Here is a 14383-nt window from a genome sequence, read left to right as displayed (position 1 = left end):
AGTTTATTTTAAACTTAATATTTATGACCGCTATGAATTCAAAACCTAACTGAAATAAATGCAAATTTCAAAAGCACAATTTGAAATTATTTTAAATGATTTTGACTGGGTATCATCACGCGACCAGATAAATGTCATTATTGTAAACAGGGACCCAACAATGTTACATCAGGACACCTGCTCAAAAAAGCAATGCACAGCATGCACAACAACAACAAAAAAACATTCAAACCTTTTTGTTTTGCTCAGTAAATGCATTTACTGTTTATTGATCCCAAAGGTTACATGCAGTCGCTTTCCAAAAGTAAAATACAAATAAAAATGAAGAGATGCCCATAGTCGTTAAAAATGCTGTTTTGGTATTAAAATGAAATCCCAATAAAAATAAACGATGCTGCCTTTTTAAAAGGATAAATGTAAATAATAGGAGTATGCGACTGAGGAGTCCTGGGTCAATTGCAATCTAAAATAATAACGATATCAAATAATGTTTATATCAACAATTAAGACGTTTATTAGTTTTTTTAAACACCTCGAGGACATTACATTCCAGAAAAATACCTCTATCAAGGCCCTCCATATCAGCTTTGCAAGTAGGTCAGCCGACAAACATCCCCAACTTTCTTTGTCCATTCCTTGTCTCATTTGTTTGTGTTTATACGCATCTCGCGATGATTTATGCTAAACGTTCACGTACAAGCGTCCTTTTGAAAGGGTCCACGTTTAAGAGCCAAGGTCGACCAAGTTTGATGACATAGGGTTCAGTATAGTGTCGTGTAATGAATGGTGGTGATGCACGGAATCAACACTAGGCACTGGGATGGCGCTGGGACCAGGTGGAGGTGCGAGGCCGTGCAGGGACTGAAGCCCGGAGTTCGACGTGAGGAGCAAAGCCGGGCTCGACGAGGTGTGATCAGGAGTACCAGACGGTGTTTTGTCGTCGTCCGAGCTTCCTAAAATAGTCTTATTTCCATTCATGGAGGACGTTAATGGGTTGTGACTGTTTGTGTTCGAGTTCTCATTATTCTCCCTGTAAAAATGAAAAGGTAAAGTTAGGGTTTGAGAAAATCCGACAACTTTTTAAAAATGTCAGATTTAAACTTACTTCATTTGGTGTAAAACGTTACCTCTAAGATGCAATATAGAATTATATAATTAGTTTTGACACTTGTTTCTTCTTCTTCTTCTAATAATAATAATAATAATAATAATAATAATAATAATAATAATAATAATAATAACAACAACAACAATAACAACATAATAATACTTAATAGCTAATTTGCACAAATAGTTATAATTATGCAACATGCTTTCTCAAACAAATCTAAAACAACTATTAATAGCCTTTATCTTAATGAAAGTGGGTTATTTAGGTGAGAAATATTTTTTTATTAAAATGTTAAAACAGTATAAATAAAAGCCAATAGGAATAAACCATCACTAACGACTTCGCGTAGACTAAACTTTAGAATATTTCCATAAAAATATATGTAACAATAATAACAGTGTGCACCTTTTTTTCTCTGCATCAGACATTAGTCTTATTACACATCCTAATTCTTGGCGGTATTAAATTTACATAAAAGACAAACAAATTAACTGATAAAGTTTACTTTTCTTGCGTCTACGCCATAATTATTTATATGGTTTGGAATAAATCATGTCGGTTAAAACATCGTCACAAACTGATTTATCTAAATTCTAAATCACAAGGTGTCAATTAAAGGTTCATTCATAAAGTATTAATTAAGGATAAAGTATCGGGAAACGTATGAGCTAGTTTAATGGTTTACATTGTGGTTTCAACTTGACTAGCTCGCCTGCGGGTGAAACAAGACACGTTTAAGGAGTAGCCTTTGCAACTGCACACATTCATAACAAGAATATGTTCAGATACTTTTTTACAATTCGAAGAACATTACCATTAATTAAAAGCGGATTATTTTTCCCTCAAACTGGATTACACCAAAATACACACCACGGGCTTTAAGACTTTTCCCGTAAGCATGGGCCTGCTTTTCTCAAACAGCAGCCTACTTTTTATTGCATATTACAAATGACATGGAGAACTATTTATTACAAAAATAACGATCAACAATTACAGAGAACGGATGACATTTGTACCGACTGTGCTCATCCATCTGTGGGAACTTTAGGACTTTTTACACACTCACCACTGACTTGATGTCACATTGCACGGCACGAATATATGCATATAATGCGTTCCAATTACTTTTAGACACTTAATAATATTAAACACTAATAAAGCAACAAACTAAAATTCCGTACCTCTCCTTCGCCTCCGCTGCTCGGTCGCGTTGTCGTCTGTTTTTAAACCAGTTACTGACTTGTGTCGTTGTTAGCCCAGTTGCCTCAGCTAGTTCCCTTTTCTCCCGCGGGGAAGGGTAGGGGTTATGGGTATACCATTCCCGCAGCACGCTCCTGCTCTTTTCTTTAAAGCAGTAACTTGTCTCCTCGCCGTCCCAAATGGAGCGGGGTAGCGGAAACTTTCTTCGGACGCGGTACTTCCCAACAGCCCCAAGAGGGCGGCCCCGGAGCTTCTCAGCCTCGATATAATGCGCTTTGAGCCACAGCTGCTGCAACTTCGGATGGTTGTGCGGGGAGAACTGGTGGCTTTCGAGAATCTTATAAAGCTCTCTGAAATTCCCCCTATGAAATGCGACCACAGCCTTCGCTTTGAGCACACTCTCGTTCTTGTGGAGATGTTCGCAAGCCGGTAGAGACCACAAAAAGCGGCCGAGACGTTCAATGTTTCCACCCTGCTGAAGAACCTCGCAGACGCACGCCACTTGCTCTTGCGTAAAGCCGAATGTTGGAAGCATAGACATGGTTTGTCTCAAAAATAAACGTCCCTCTTTGTACTTGTATGTCTATCTAAGCGATGACTTGGACTGTCCTTAAAGAGATTTAAAGTAACCCTTGGGAGGCAAACATTTAGAAAGACTTCTTGAGTAGATGGAATCAAATCCCACCGGGTGAAGAGAGGCACAAAACTTTAGATCCGTTCAAACAAGCATAATGCACACCGTATATCCATCTATAGCAGACGAGAGAAAGTTGTTCCTCCTGCGCGAGTCTCTCGCCACCTCTTCTATGTCGTTTCAGCATAACGCACTCCCGAAGAAGGACCTCGCTCTCTTGTTTTAATAATATTATTCTAAGCTGGCAAGAAAAGCGATTATGTGAACGGTGATTGGTTGGTTATCTGACCCGGGGATGATGAGGATAAGACAATAGTTTTAGTCAAATTATTTGCCATGGTTACGCTGTCATTCAAGGTAACCTGATATGCTTTGAGGTGGCTCCTTGGGCTGGCTGACTGATTATTCCCTTCATTTAGAGCCCGCCCACCGACATCGAAATATAGCCTCGACTTTCCATGTATATTACATTTTTTTACCCGGGGTTTGACAGACACTTCTAGCAACCAAAGAGCGCTGATCTGTGAGGTTGTGAGGTAGCAGAAGTTGAGCTGAGAGCACCGGAGCAAGACTGCGCACCAGGCGCTCTCCAAACCAAATGTTTGAGTGACCATAAGCAGACAATCCACCCTGGATATGCACACCTTTTCTCTCTGTAACTTGTCGATCACACCAAAACTATGTTTCAAAGTTCGGAAAACCCCCAGAATCCATAAACTATGTCTCACTAATTAATAAGCAGCACTTATGAATTACCATAATGAAATTCATTTAAAGAAAGTCACGATTTACACAAACATTTTTATAAGCAAAAACTTTCAGTCTTTTTTGTCCTGTTTACATTTGTTTTCAATTCAGTGGCTGTTTAATCGGACCAGTTGTCCCGTGTTATGCATTATTTAACAGTTGTTGAAGACAAACAAGGGGGTATGTTTCTCAAAGTGCACGCGCGTGGAAGCCAGACATTATGGACTGGAGTAGAACGGGGTTGGAGGGCGTTTTTAGGTAGTATATAGCGGTTTTCAAGGATACACGCTAGATTGAACAGCGATTGAGTATTACACCACAAAGGCACTGAAAACACTGCGAGGGACGTTTGAGCAGGTAAGACAACTCATTGAAAATTATTGAAAATGCTGTTTAGACACTAAATCTATGTTTGCGCATACATGTGCTACTTCGGTTGATTTGTTGTCTTGCAAGTCAATTAAGTAAAACTGTAGGTGTTTGTAAGCGACAGTTCAGAAAGGCGCATATTTGAATGATGACCTGCCATTAAGCACGTCATTATTGGCAGATCATCAGTCACAGTCTCTAGAATGAACTTTAACTCAACGTGTACAGTGGCTTAGAAACAAAGTTATTTTCACCAGGTAGACTCCTTTTACAACTGAATGATACTTGAGGCCACAAGAAAGTTCAGCAAAATCACATCTTACACGAAATAAAACTGCTGACGCTGTTGAGGCATGTCAGCCTCGATGTAAGGGAGAGAGAAAATTGCTTAGTATAAGGTCTGGTGTGTCGTTGCGCTTTGTAGATGTCCGTATACTGCTGTGGTGCCGCGAAGGCCTGTGATGTGGCTTGTTTGTGAAGAAACTTCAGAGCTTGTACAGCAAACTATCCAAAAACACGTCAAAGCATGTATCGTTAGGATAATAACCCATCCCATCCATCTCATTAATTGTTTCGCGTATTATAGTCGCCCAAAGATATACTTTTTAAATACTTCCATAAGTTTTGACGAACAAATGCTAAAATAATTAATAAATTAATCAATAATTAATGTTTTAAGACATTTTGACAATACAATCTTGCGATATGATTAAGACATCACAAATTCAATAATTTAACAAGATTATTATAACTATACACAAAATAGTCAATAAAATAAAATAGCAGCAAAATAATCGTAAAATCCAACAAATATCCAAATATTTTTGTGTAAATCTTGAATTTACGCAGTGTAAATGTCTGTTTTTGATCCAAAATAAATAATGAACATTACATAAATAAAAGTAGAGCTGTTTGCACTTATCAAGGAAAGGGTTCAAATAGTTATTTAGATGTCGCATCAATTGCACTTTGCTGTGAGAAAACATTAAACCTGTTGCTTGAATATCTTTACTTGCTGTTCAGTGCTCTTTTTGATTCACAATATACCAATATCGGCTTGTTGCTGAGAGTAAATAAAAAGTTCTTGTCCCAAATTATGTACATTTACATAATCTATAGTCGTTATAGCATAGAGGCCAGCTTATTGTGTGATCGTGTGAGTTATTTTATCTATATTCCACTTGTGACACTGTAATGAAGCTGTAACAATGCAGCGAAGCAATGGAAACGAACACTAAAAGGATTTTGGATGCTTTTGTATTGTGGGGGTATGTCAGTGACAGGCCAAATCAAGGTACGTCTCGCCTTGACACTGTTTGTAAACGGCTTGTTTCCACGGATCATTTTGATCAGAGCTTCGTAGGACCTGCGCTGCTCGTCTGCATGGTGATTATTACAATGCTGATGAATGGGGATCGCGTTTCGTCTAATAGCCGCCCCCTGTTTTGACAACCTCCCACAGCTAACCGGAGAGCGCGCAGCCGCGACCTCCACTAATTGGACTGATTATTGCAAGATGTTTTTTCCTCTCTGGAAAGCGCAGGGTGGCGGCAGTGCGCGGCTGCTCCGCGGCTTGCACCATAAGACCAGATGAGTTACATTCTTTCAGACATGTCATGTTAAGCGGGAATAGTAAGAATTAAACCCAGACGTGTGGTGTCAGCGTGCGGTTCGGTGGAAGAAAAACAAGACACCCACAGTAATTAAAAAACTGAATGCATTAAAATTCCGCGCGAAATAGATAACTAATTGCATTTAATAATAAGAAAAAACACAAGTCGCAGAGGTGTGCATAGTATAAATCACACTTGCTATAACACTCATGTGTACTTTTCTAAAAACAAAGACCGCTTAAAATTGGAGATGAGGCTTGTATTTGACACAATAATGAACGGCTAAATCACCTATACATACAATGCCTGTCTTTATAAAAGTATAGAGCTATAGTTTTGATTCGAAACCCATTTTTTGTTTTTTTTTCTAATGTTTACTCATTGTTAAGATACTAAGAATAGACAAAAATCATTTTGATTATTTGAATAATCAAATATGAACAATACATTTAATAACATTTAATAAATAATAAAATATATGCATTTATAAAACCAAAATAAATGAACAAATAAATAAATAAATACAAATTTGCAGCCGATTTAAATCTGCCCTTGATTTTTAGAGTTAAAGGACAAATAGCCTAACATATTTATAAATATATAGGCTGTATATTGGAATAAACATTGGCATAGTTTTTTAAGGTATCCGTTTTAAGTCACAGATAAACAAAAAATGACATACACCACTGCCTAAATAAAAATAAAAACAACCCGTTAATAAACATTGTACTCGACTGGAAACGAAAATAATTTTAATGCTGTAGATAATTCCTGAACTTAGGCTGATGATGACCCATTATGACGAAAGTCGGGTAACAAGTGCGTTATTTCAAAAGCCGGCTTGGCGGCATTATTATTTTTGGTGGTGTATTTCACCTTCTCTGACCTCCGTACACGTAAGTAGCCTTTGTCGTGCACGAATCTATTAGAGATAGGTCTGTTTATTGGTGCACAACTTACTGTGACGCATGACTTGATGATTTGTGTTTTCCCTGGTGACTGGGGTCGCGCGTGACTTGTCGAGAACCTGCTCTGTCTTCTATACAGTAGCAGTAGTTTGCTTGATTTATGATTAAAGAAATGCAAATAAAATATTAACTCAAAATTCTGTTTATGCAAAGGTTAATTCTTCATAACATCATAATAATGTTAAAGCAGCAAGTGCAGCGGACAAATAAAAGTTTATTTTTTATCAGTAAAATTAAACGTTGAATATAAATCGAAAATTAAAGATATTACAAATATTTCGTTTATTAAACTACAAAACCAAGAGAACAATATAAATATATTTTAGGGTGAAGAGTTTTACAAGTTATACATCAAATGCTATCTGATACCTGCGATTTTACTGAGACTTTTTCATGCATTGGTTACATTTGCTGACTAATCCTCTAATTTTCCCTAAGGACCTAAATGAAACCACACATTGTAGAGATTATATGGCAATTGTTTGCATTTCGGTGAGAGGTGTGTACAAATGTTTACATATCGTTGGCTTTGGGTACATGGCTACGATTGATCTTCAGGTTAAAGTAACACCTGTAAATGCAAACCTTTATTCACGATACAATAAGTTATTTGTATTTTGCTACTTCCTCACAATTGCTTGGTATGTAATAAATATGTAATTAGGTTTTAGCTATTTTAAGTTATATATTTAATATTGTATACATGAAAATGTGATAAAACAAGGGGTTGGAAAAATATTTCATAGAATGGTAAACTTTAATTTAATGAAATGAAATTGTGGTATTAGTGAGGTGAGTTTTGACAGTATTGAAGTTTTGAGAAGTGGCTGTTACTTGATGTCGACAGAGGAGGCTTTTTCCAAAGGTTTTTTTTTTAGTTTGACTTCAGTTTTTTATTTTTTTTACTGGTTTTGAAAAGTAAGAACATATGTTTGCATTACTTGCCTCAAATTTTTTCCTTGTTTCGCACTTCTTCAGGTCAGCATTAGTTTTCATCAACACCAGTTGATAAAATTCAGAAAAACAAGCATATTTCAGGCATTTTGTGTTATGGCATTGTTCACCTATTCAATTTTATTTTATTTACTAATGCGTGTTTTTGATTATTTATACATTTAGCTGCTTGTTGATACTGACAGGAAACAAGGGAAATAAGTGAATGAATTAATAAATAAAAGAGACACAGGAGCACAGAATAATATGCACAACTTGTTGGAAATAAAACAAAACTAACATAATTTATTTTATTTTATATTAATGTACACGCAACACACTACATAGGAAAATTTGTAAAAAGAAAGAGAACATAATAAAGTTTGAGTCTTTTGGGGGGTGGGGGGTGGTTGCTTAAAAAGATTAACATCAACAAGAAAGCACTGGTCATGATCACATTATTTGTTTATTAAAGTGTTTTGGGCTTATGAATAAAGAACTATAGATACACAACAGTACCATGTCTAATAACATAATAATATGCATACAACTGTATTTATTAACTGAATAATAATAAAAAAAAACATCTAAAATGAGTTTCATACATTTTTAGAAGTATGTGTTTTGTAAATATGATAAAATATGATTGTGTGTATCTGTGTTGATGTGCTGGAAAGGCTCATCATGTGGATTTACTGTCAGTTGAATACAAGTCACAATAATTTGGTCAGTGTAGGCCACCCACAGTCACACACAGCTGACGGATGGCTACATGTGTCCATTCCAGTGGAGAATACCAATCCATAATGTTTCAGTCGCTTATATTCAAAATATCTCCCAAACTTGATCTAACTAAAACTTAATCTTTAATCAAACATGATTTCAACTTAAATCAATTAAAACTAGAATTACACAAATAAATTCTTTATAGTATATTATAATATATATTTATATTTAAATGTGTTATCTGAGAATGTTAAATATAGATAAATATATAAATAAAGATCGTTTTTCAGTAAATTGTATGGGCATATGCCAAACATTCAGCTTTTTAAAGCCGTAATCTTTTAGAGCCTGTATAATCTCTATAATAAATTGAAACTGGTACACACATGATTGACAGCACAATGTTGTATTGTTTAGTTGTTTATATTTCCTGTGTTATAAATGTAACCATGACATTTATAGTTGCTGTTAATTTTATCTGAATGCATCAATAAGACATTTCTTCACCTTAGAATTATAAGGTTCTATCTGACATTATTGTCAAAATTGAGTTATTGACATATTCTTATTAAATGACAACTTACTTACATTATGGGATGTTTTTTAAATTGGAAGTTGTTTAAATTTTTAGATTTTTTATTTTATAAAAAACAAATGTTACACACATACTGTTTGCTATGGAATGCAAAAATTTTGAAGCTCAATAAGCACACACTATTTTTCCCTCTGTTAAATAATTTGCGAGCACAATTTGGGTAAATCATCTGAGATAACAAAAACAATCATTTGTTTTAATCTGAATCTGAAATTGAAAATCACTTTTTAAAACAAAATAGACTACACAAAAACGTGTTGTAGAAAAATGCAGCTATCAGTTTTTCTCCATTTTGATCCGACGGCTAACTCATCCAGCCAGTTGTAATAATTATAAGCAGCTACATTGTTCTACTAGTAGGGAAATATTTGTATGCATGTACATCATGTAATATGATAGGCAGAATGCTCAAAAAAATGTAGTCTTGCTAACAACAGTGAAAAAAACATACTGTGCGAGAGTGCAACGACTCCGCCACCATATTCATGAGTGTGTGTGTGGTAGCTGGGGCACACATTCAGACAGTAGATCAGTCTTCAGCAGTCACGCATTAAACAGGACTTTACACCCACAGGTCAGGGCAGATAAAAGCCTTCATGACTGAAGACAGAAGTGTCTGTATGTATTACAGATGACCAAGAGCAGAATGAACAGCTGGCTTTACAGATATTGTAATATCTGCATTGTAATGATCACCATGCAGATGAGCTTAGCAGGTCCTATGAAGCTTTGATCAAAATGATATGTGGAAATAAGCTTTTTACAAACAGTGTCAAGGTGAGATGTACGGATATTTGAAGTCAGAATTATTATCCATCCAGAATTATTAGCTCCCTATGTTTTCCGAATTTCTGTTTAATAGAAAGATGTTTTTCAGCACATTTCTAAACATAAGAGTTTGTTCTGTTGACAATCTAAAAAAATAATACTTGAGATGTTTTTTTTTTTTTTAAATATTTTTTTAATCTAGCCAAAATAATAAAATAAAATAAACTAGATTTTATCCAGAAGAAAAAAACGTTATAGACAATACTGAAAAAAATCCAAAACATCATTTGAGAAAAATAAATAAATAAATAAATAAATATACAGTATATATATATATATATATATATATATATATATATATATATATATATATATATATAAAGCTTTAATTATTTTTATGTTTGTAGAATCCTCCACAAAAAGGGAAATGGCATATTTGTTATATCGCATTGCAAATGTATTTTAAATTAGATTTAAAGGGTCCCTATTATGCTATTTTAATGGATTTTGATGTAGCTTTTAAAAGGTTTACATGCATCCATGGTTAAAAAAAACGACTTAAATTTTTCATACATATTCAACATAGCCTCATTTTTTAAGAAGTTTGTAATGATTTGTTCAGAGATCAGATCTTTCTAAACCCCACCTTTTTGTGGGTCTACTCTTCTCTGATTGGTCATATGGCACAGCCTATTGTGATTGGTCTACTGCTTACACCATGTATCTGAAACTAAATATATCTGAATTTCAGATGCACAGGATTCATCAATCCTCAGTAATTGTACATGTTTTAGGAACAATGGTGTTAATTTAAAGCTTTCAATTTATACCCGAGTCCAATGACGAATCAATTAAAGGTGCTGCATGTAAGTTTTTGACTCCTCTAAAGCATAAAAATCCCTTATGTTTGCGGATATTTAAGAAACATGCTAAGTGAACATGCTTATACATCTCTATAACCTGCCTAATGCCAGAACACCCAATTATATTTCAGCATTCTGGGTTGCCTTGGTAGAAAACACGCCATTTTTCATTTCAGCGATGAAGACTGCTTCAGTGTATGCATCCTCAGCTGAAAATGCGACCTCTGGAGGACAACAGAATCTTCTGAAATGAGCCTTAGATTTCAAATTATAAAAATCCACTTTAGGTGGTTTTTAGTTCGCAGGTAGTATAAATATTACAAATGTAAACCTTAGCTGAGCAGTATACACTGTAAGACTATGCCCTAACAACACACAATGTGACAAAATTCTAGAGACAAGCAAGTTGACTGGCCCCACGCAATGCAATATGACAGAAACATTTAAATAGAGCCATTCAGAAGCACAGAATAGTTCACTCACTGCACTTCAACAAAATAGAAAGTTTTAAAATGTATGTATTGTATACTAAACCTCTTTAACCTTATTAAAAATACACGTTGAGTGACTTATTTTTTTGATTTGCACCGAGTCACAGTTCTAATGTTCATTTTTACATGTTTATTTATTCAAGATCTGAGGTAAACATTTTTTGTTGTTTTCAATACAGCAATGCAAGTCACATAAAATGGTATTCAAACTCACATTGGTTGCATTTAACGCTGAAAAAGGCACATAATCAGTACCTGTGGTAATAGTAGTTTTCATAGTAGTTTATGCTGTTGTTCAGCTGGAAGAAACAGAAACCGTTTCTAAAATAGAAATTTTAGATGATAGTTTAGGCAAAAACCCCTTTAACAAGAAAAAGATTCATTAGGTCATGTGGAGTTATGGTGTAGGCTTGATGGCCAGACACGCTTGCTCATATTGGTGTCATCAATTTGGCACATTGTGTTTGCATGGAGTTGTCAGAGAAGCGGCCGGGTTAAAAAGTCTTGAATTTACACTGCAATACCTAGTTCTTGTCAAACTTATATACAGCACCTTTAAGCAGGTGCTAAAACCGAGACTTAACATGTACACAACAACAATGTATCCAAAAATATGTTTTCCTGTGCGTTTTCAAAAAGTTTAATGTCAACATTTCCAAATCTATCCATGTTTACACACCCCTATGAAAACAAGACAAAAATGGTGTAATACATATGCCAGGCCAATATTTGGCACTGTCACCTTGTTAGTAAACAGTATCTGTAGGAAAGTGAAGATGAGCCATCAGCAGCTGGGCACTCATGTCTATATTATTTGCAGTTTGTGTATAAGATTTGTTTTTGAGGTGAAGTAAATCCACACTTTGCTGATGAAGCAACAGGAAACACTTGAGCAACTACAGCAACTTTCCACACATTTAGACACAGCATGTGAACAGCCTTAAACAACAATGGAGGACATACAGCAGTTCTGAATTCTTGGCATATGGCTGTTTGTCGCAAGAAGAGGCAAAGTAGATTTTGCCAATAAAAAACAGGCTAGGGTTATGTAATTGTGTTACAAATCTACATGGATAAGTCACTGAGTGAAACTAGAATTTATGATGACTCGTTTTGACAATTATTCCTTCCTTTCAAAGGCCAAGACACAACAAGCCAACAGTGGGCCGTTGGTCTTCATTGGTCCGTCAGTCGGTCCTGCTTGTTGGTTTGGTGTGTTCAACATGTCTCCTCTCGCCGGGTTAACGTTGGAGCTTGTTGGCCTGATTTAGTATGTAGAATCAGGGTCCATATTGAAGAGAGTGCTCTGACTGGTTATTTAGCAATGAATCAGAGCATGAGTGAAGTGACATAGCAACTAAATTCAAGTCAAAATTCAAGGATCACAAAGAACCCGGCTGTAATGTCACTATATTTCCCAAATATTTGCAAACAATATGGATTGTTAGATGTATTATTATTATTATCAGACATATTTGCAAGAGCAAATTCCTCCGTGGTGAGTGACAATTACTGTGATAACGGTACTAACTGCTGCTTTGTTTACACTTTACACACACACGTCGGAAGTTTCAGTTTCCCATTGTGAATAAGAAAACAGATACTGCCCTCCGAGGGTACAGAAAGAAAAGTCCTCCCACGCAGGTACAAATGTGCTCTGTAGACTAAGTTGGTTTTCATCTATTTGGTGTGTTCTTGGGCAGCTTTTTGGTCTAGACAGAACCTGCATGAAAAGCAATATTTAAAAAAAAGCCTAAAAGAGGCACTATAATAATAACGTACAAATTAAAGTAGAATAGTTTTGTTTTCTCGCTTCCCAGCAAAGATTTAAAGGGATTGTATGAATGTTCATAAAAGATATAAACCTTTCACTTTAGTGTGAACTATCCATTTAAGATAAAGCCTAAAACGGTAATTTATGCTTCTGTTTAAAGCCATGACCAGGTATCAATTGCAAGCATAAAAAAGGAAAAAAAATAGAAAGGAGAGAATTTGGATATTTATTGTCACCCAGCGTGACTCCAGAGGGAGGGAGGTACAAGGGTCACACTTTTGGTCTGACGACCAGCCTTGGCCCACGCCGATATAGAGACAACAGCCAAAGCCATATTTACATCAACTACAGTAATATTATCAATAAAAGCAAAAAGAAAGGCACCTTGCAGTAATTCAGTCCAGACAAGTGTCTAAGCAGCTGTTCAGAGGCTTCCTGTGAGGGCCTGGTGGGGGACGGTTTGGTTTGGGCTGCACTGAAGGACCTCTACACTTCTTCAGCACAGTCCAATGTCTGATTAGTAGGGCCAGACAAAATCAGTATTTATGTGAAATGATTTTGGGAGTATCGTAACTAAAAGCTTAATATATTAAATAAGAAATAATATGTTTTTAACTTTTATTTATTACATGTTCTCCCTGCGTTCGCGTGGGTTTCCTCCGGGTGCTCCGGTTTCCCCCACAGTCCAAGACATGCGGTACAGGTGAATTGGGTAGGCTAAAATGTCTGTAATGTATGACTGTGTGTGTGTAAATGTGTGTGTTGATGTATCCCAGAGATGGGTTGCGTCTGGAAGGGCATCCGCTGGGTAAAAACTTGCTGGATAAGTTGGTGGTTCATTCCGCTGTGGCGACCCCGTATTAATAAAGGGACTTTTATTTAATGTTTACAATGCAAATGCAATTAGATCACTTATTTGGTAAACAAAGCAAGTCTCTCATATAATATTTCTACTAAAAGAGAGAAAATATTCCTTTACAAGCTGTATTGTAAATAAATCATATGAACATTTTTATATTAGTCAATATTATTACTGAAAATATTTTAAAACATTTATAAATATAAATGTGCACACATTTACACAAGTAAAGAAATACTGATTAGGTGCAGATTAGGTTAAAAAAAAAAACAGTTTTACAACCATAAAGTTTGTCTATTACATTGAAAGTCATTCTGTGCAATGTTATTTTATATATCTTTCACTCTCACTGAATAGATAAAAAGATTTTCCATTTCGTTACATCAAATGATTTCACTTATTTCACAAGACCCTACAGGCTGTAACAGTCATAGGACCAATAGTAACCAAAAGGGTGGCTAAGCATATAAATTAGGGCTTTCAAGAAATAAAATGTGCAATCAAATTAATTGCATTATGTAGCACTTAAAAGGATAATTCATCCAGAAATGAAACTCTCTCATCATTTATTCATCCACTAGTTCCAAACCTGTTTGATTTTCTTCTCTTCAGCACCAAAGAAGATATTTTGAAGCAAGTTGATATTTCCATAGTATTATTCGTTCATACTATGGGTGTCAGTGGTTGCTTGCTTATAACGTTCATAATATCTTGTGTTGTGTTCAACAGAAG

General features: G+C 35.4%; 1 protein-coding gene and 1 long non-coding RNA gene across 2 annotated transcripts in view; one reads left to right on the top strand and one right to left on the bottom strand.

Annotated features, from left to right (window-relative positions):
* Nucleotides 1–233: 233 nt before the first annotated feature.
* six2a (SIX homeobox 2a) lies at nucleotides 234–3105 on the bottom strand. The gene is given in 2 exon segments (NM_131783.2): nucleotides 234–1030; nucleotides 2293–3105. Coding segments are annotated over 2 exon segments (867 nt in total). The 5' UTR covers nucleotides 2853–3105; the 3' UTR covers nucleotides 234–723.
* Nucleotides 3106–3905: 800 nt separating this feature from the next.
* The window catches only part of LOC103911981 (uncharacterized), a 79304-nt gene continuing 68826 nt past the window's right edge, over nucleotides 3906–14383 (top strand). Inside the window, exon 1 of the long non-coding RNA XR_663166.5 lies at nucleotides 3906–4049. This is a non-coding gene — a long non-coding RNA (uncharacterized lncRNA). The remainder of the gene's footprint in view (nucleotides 4050–14383) is intronic.

This window comes from Danio rerio, chromosome 13, assembly GCF_049306965.1.
Source record: "Danio rerio strain Tuebingen ecotype United States chromosome 13, GRCz12tu, whole genome shotgun sequence".
Classification (NCBI taxonomy): domain Eukaryota; kingdom Metazoa; phylum Chordata; class Actinopteri; order Cypriniformes; family Danionidae; genus Danio; species Danio rerio.
This window is presented reverse-complemented; position numbering and strand designations above follow the sequence as displayed.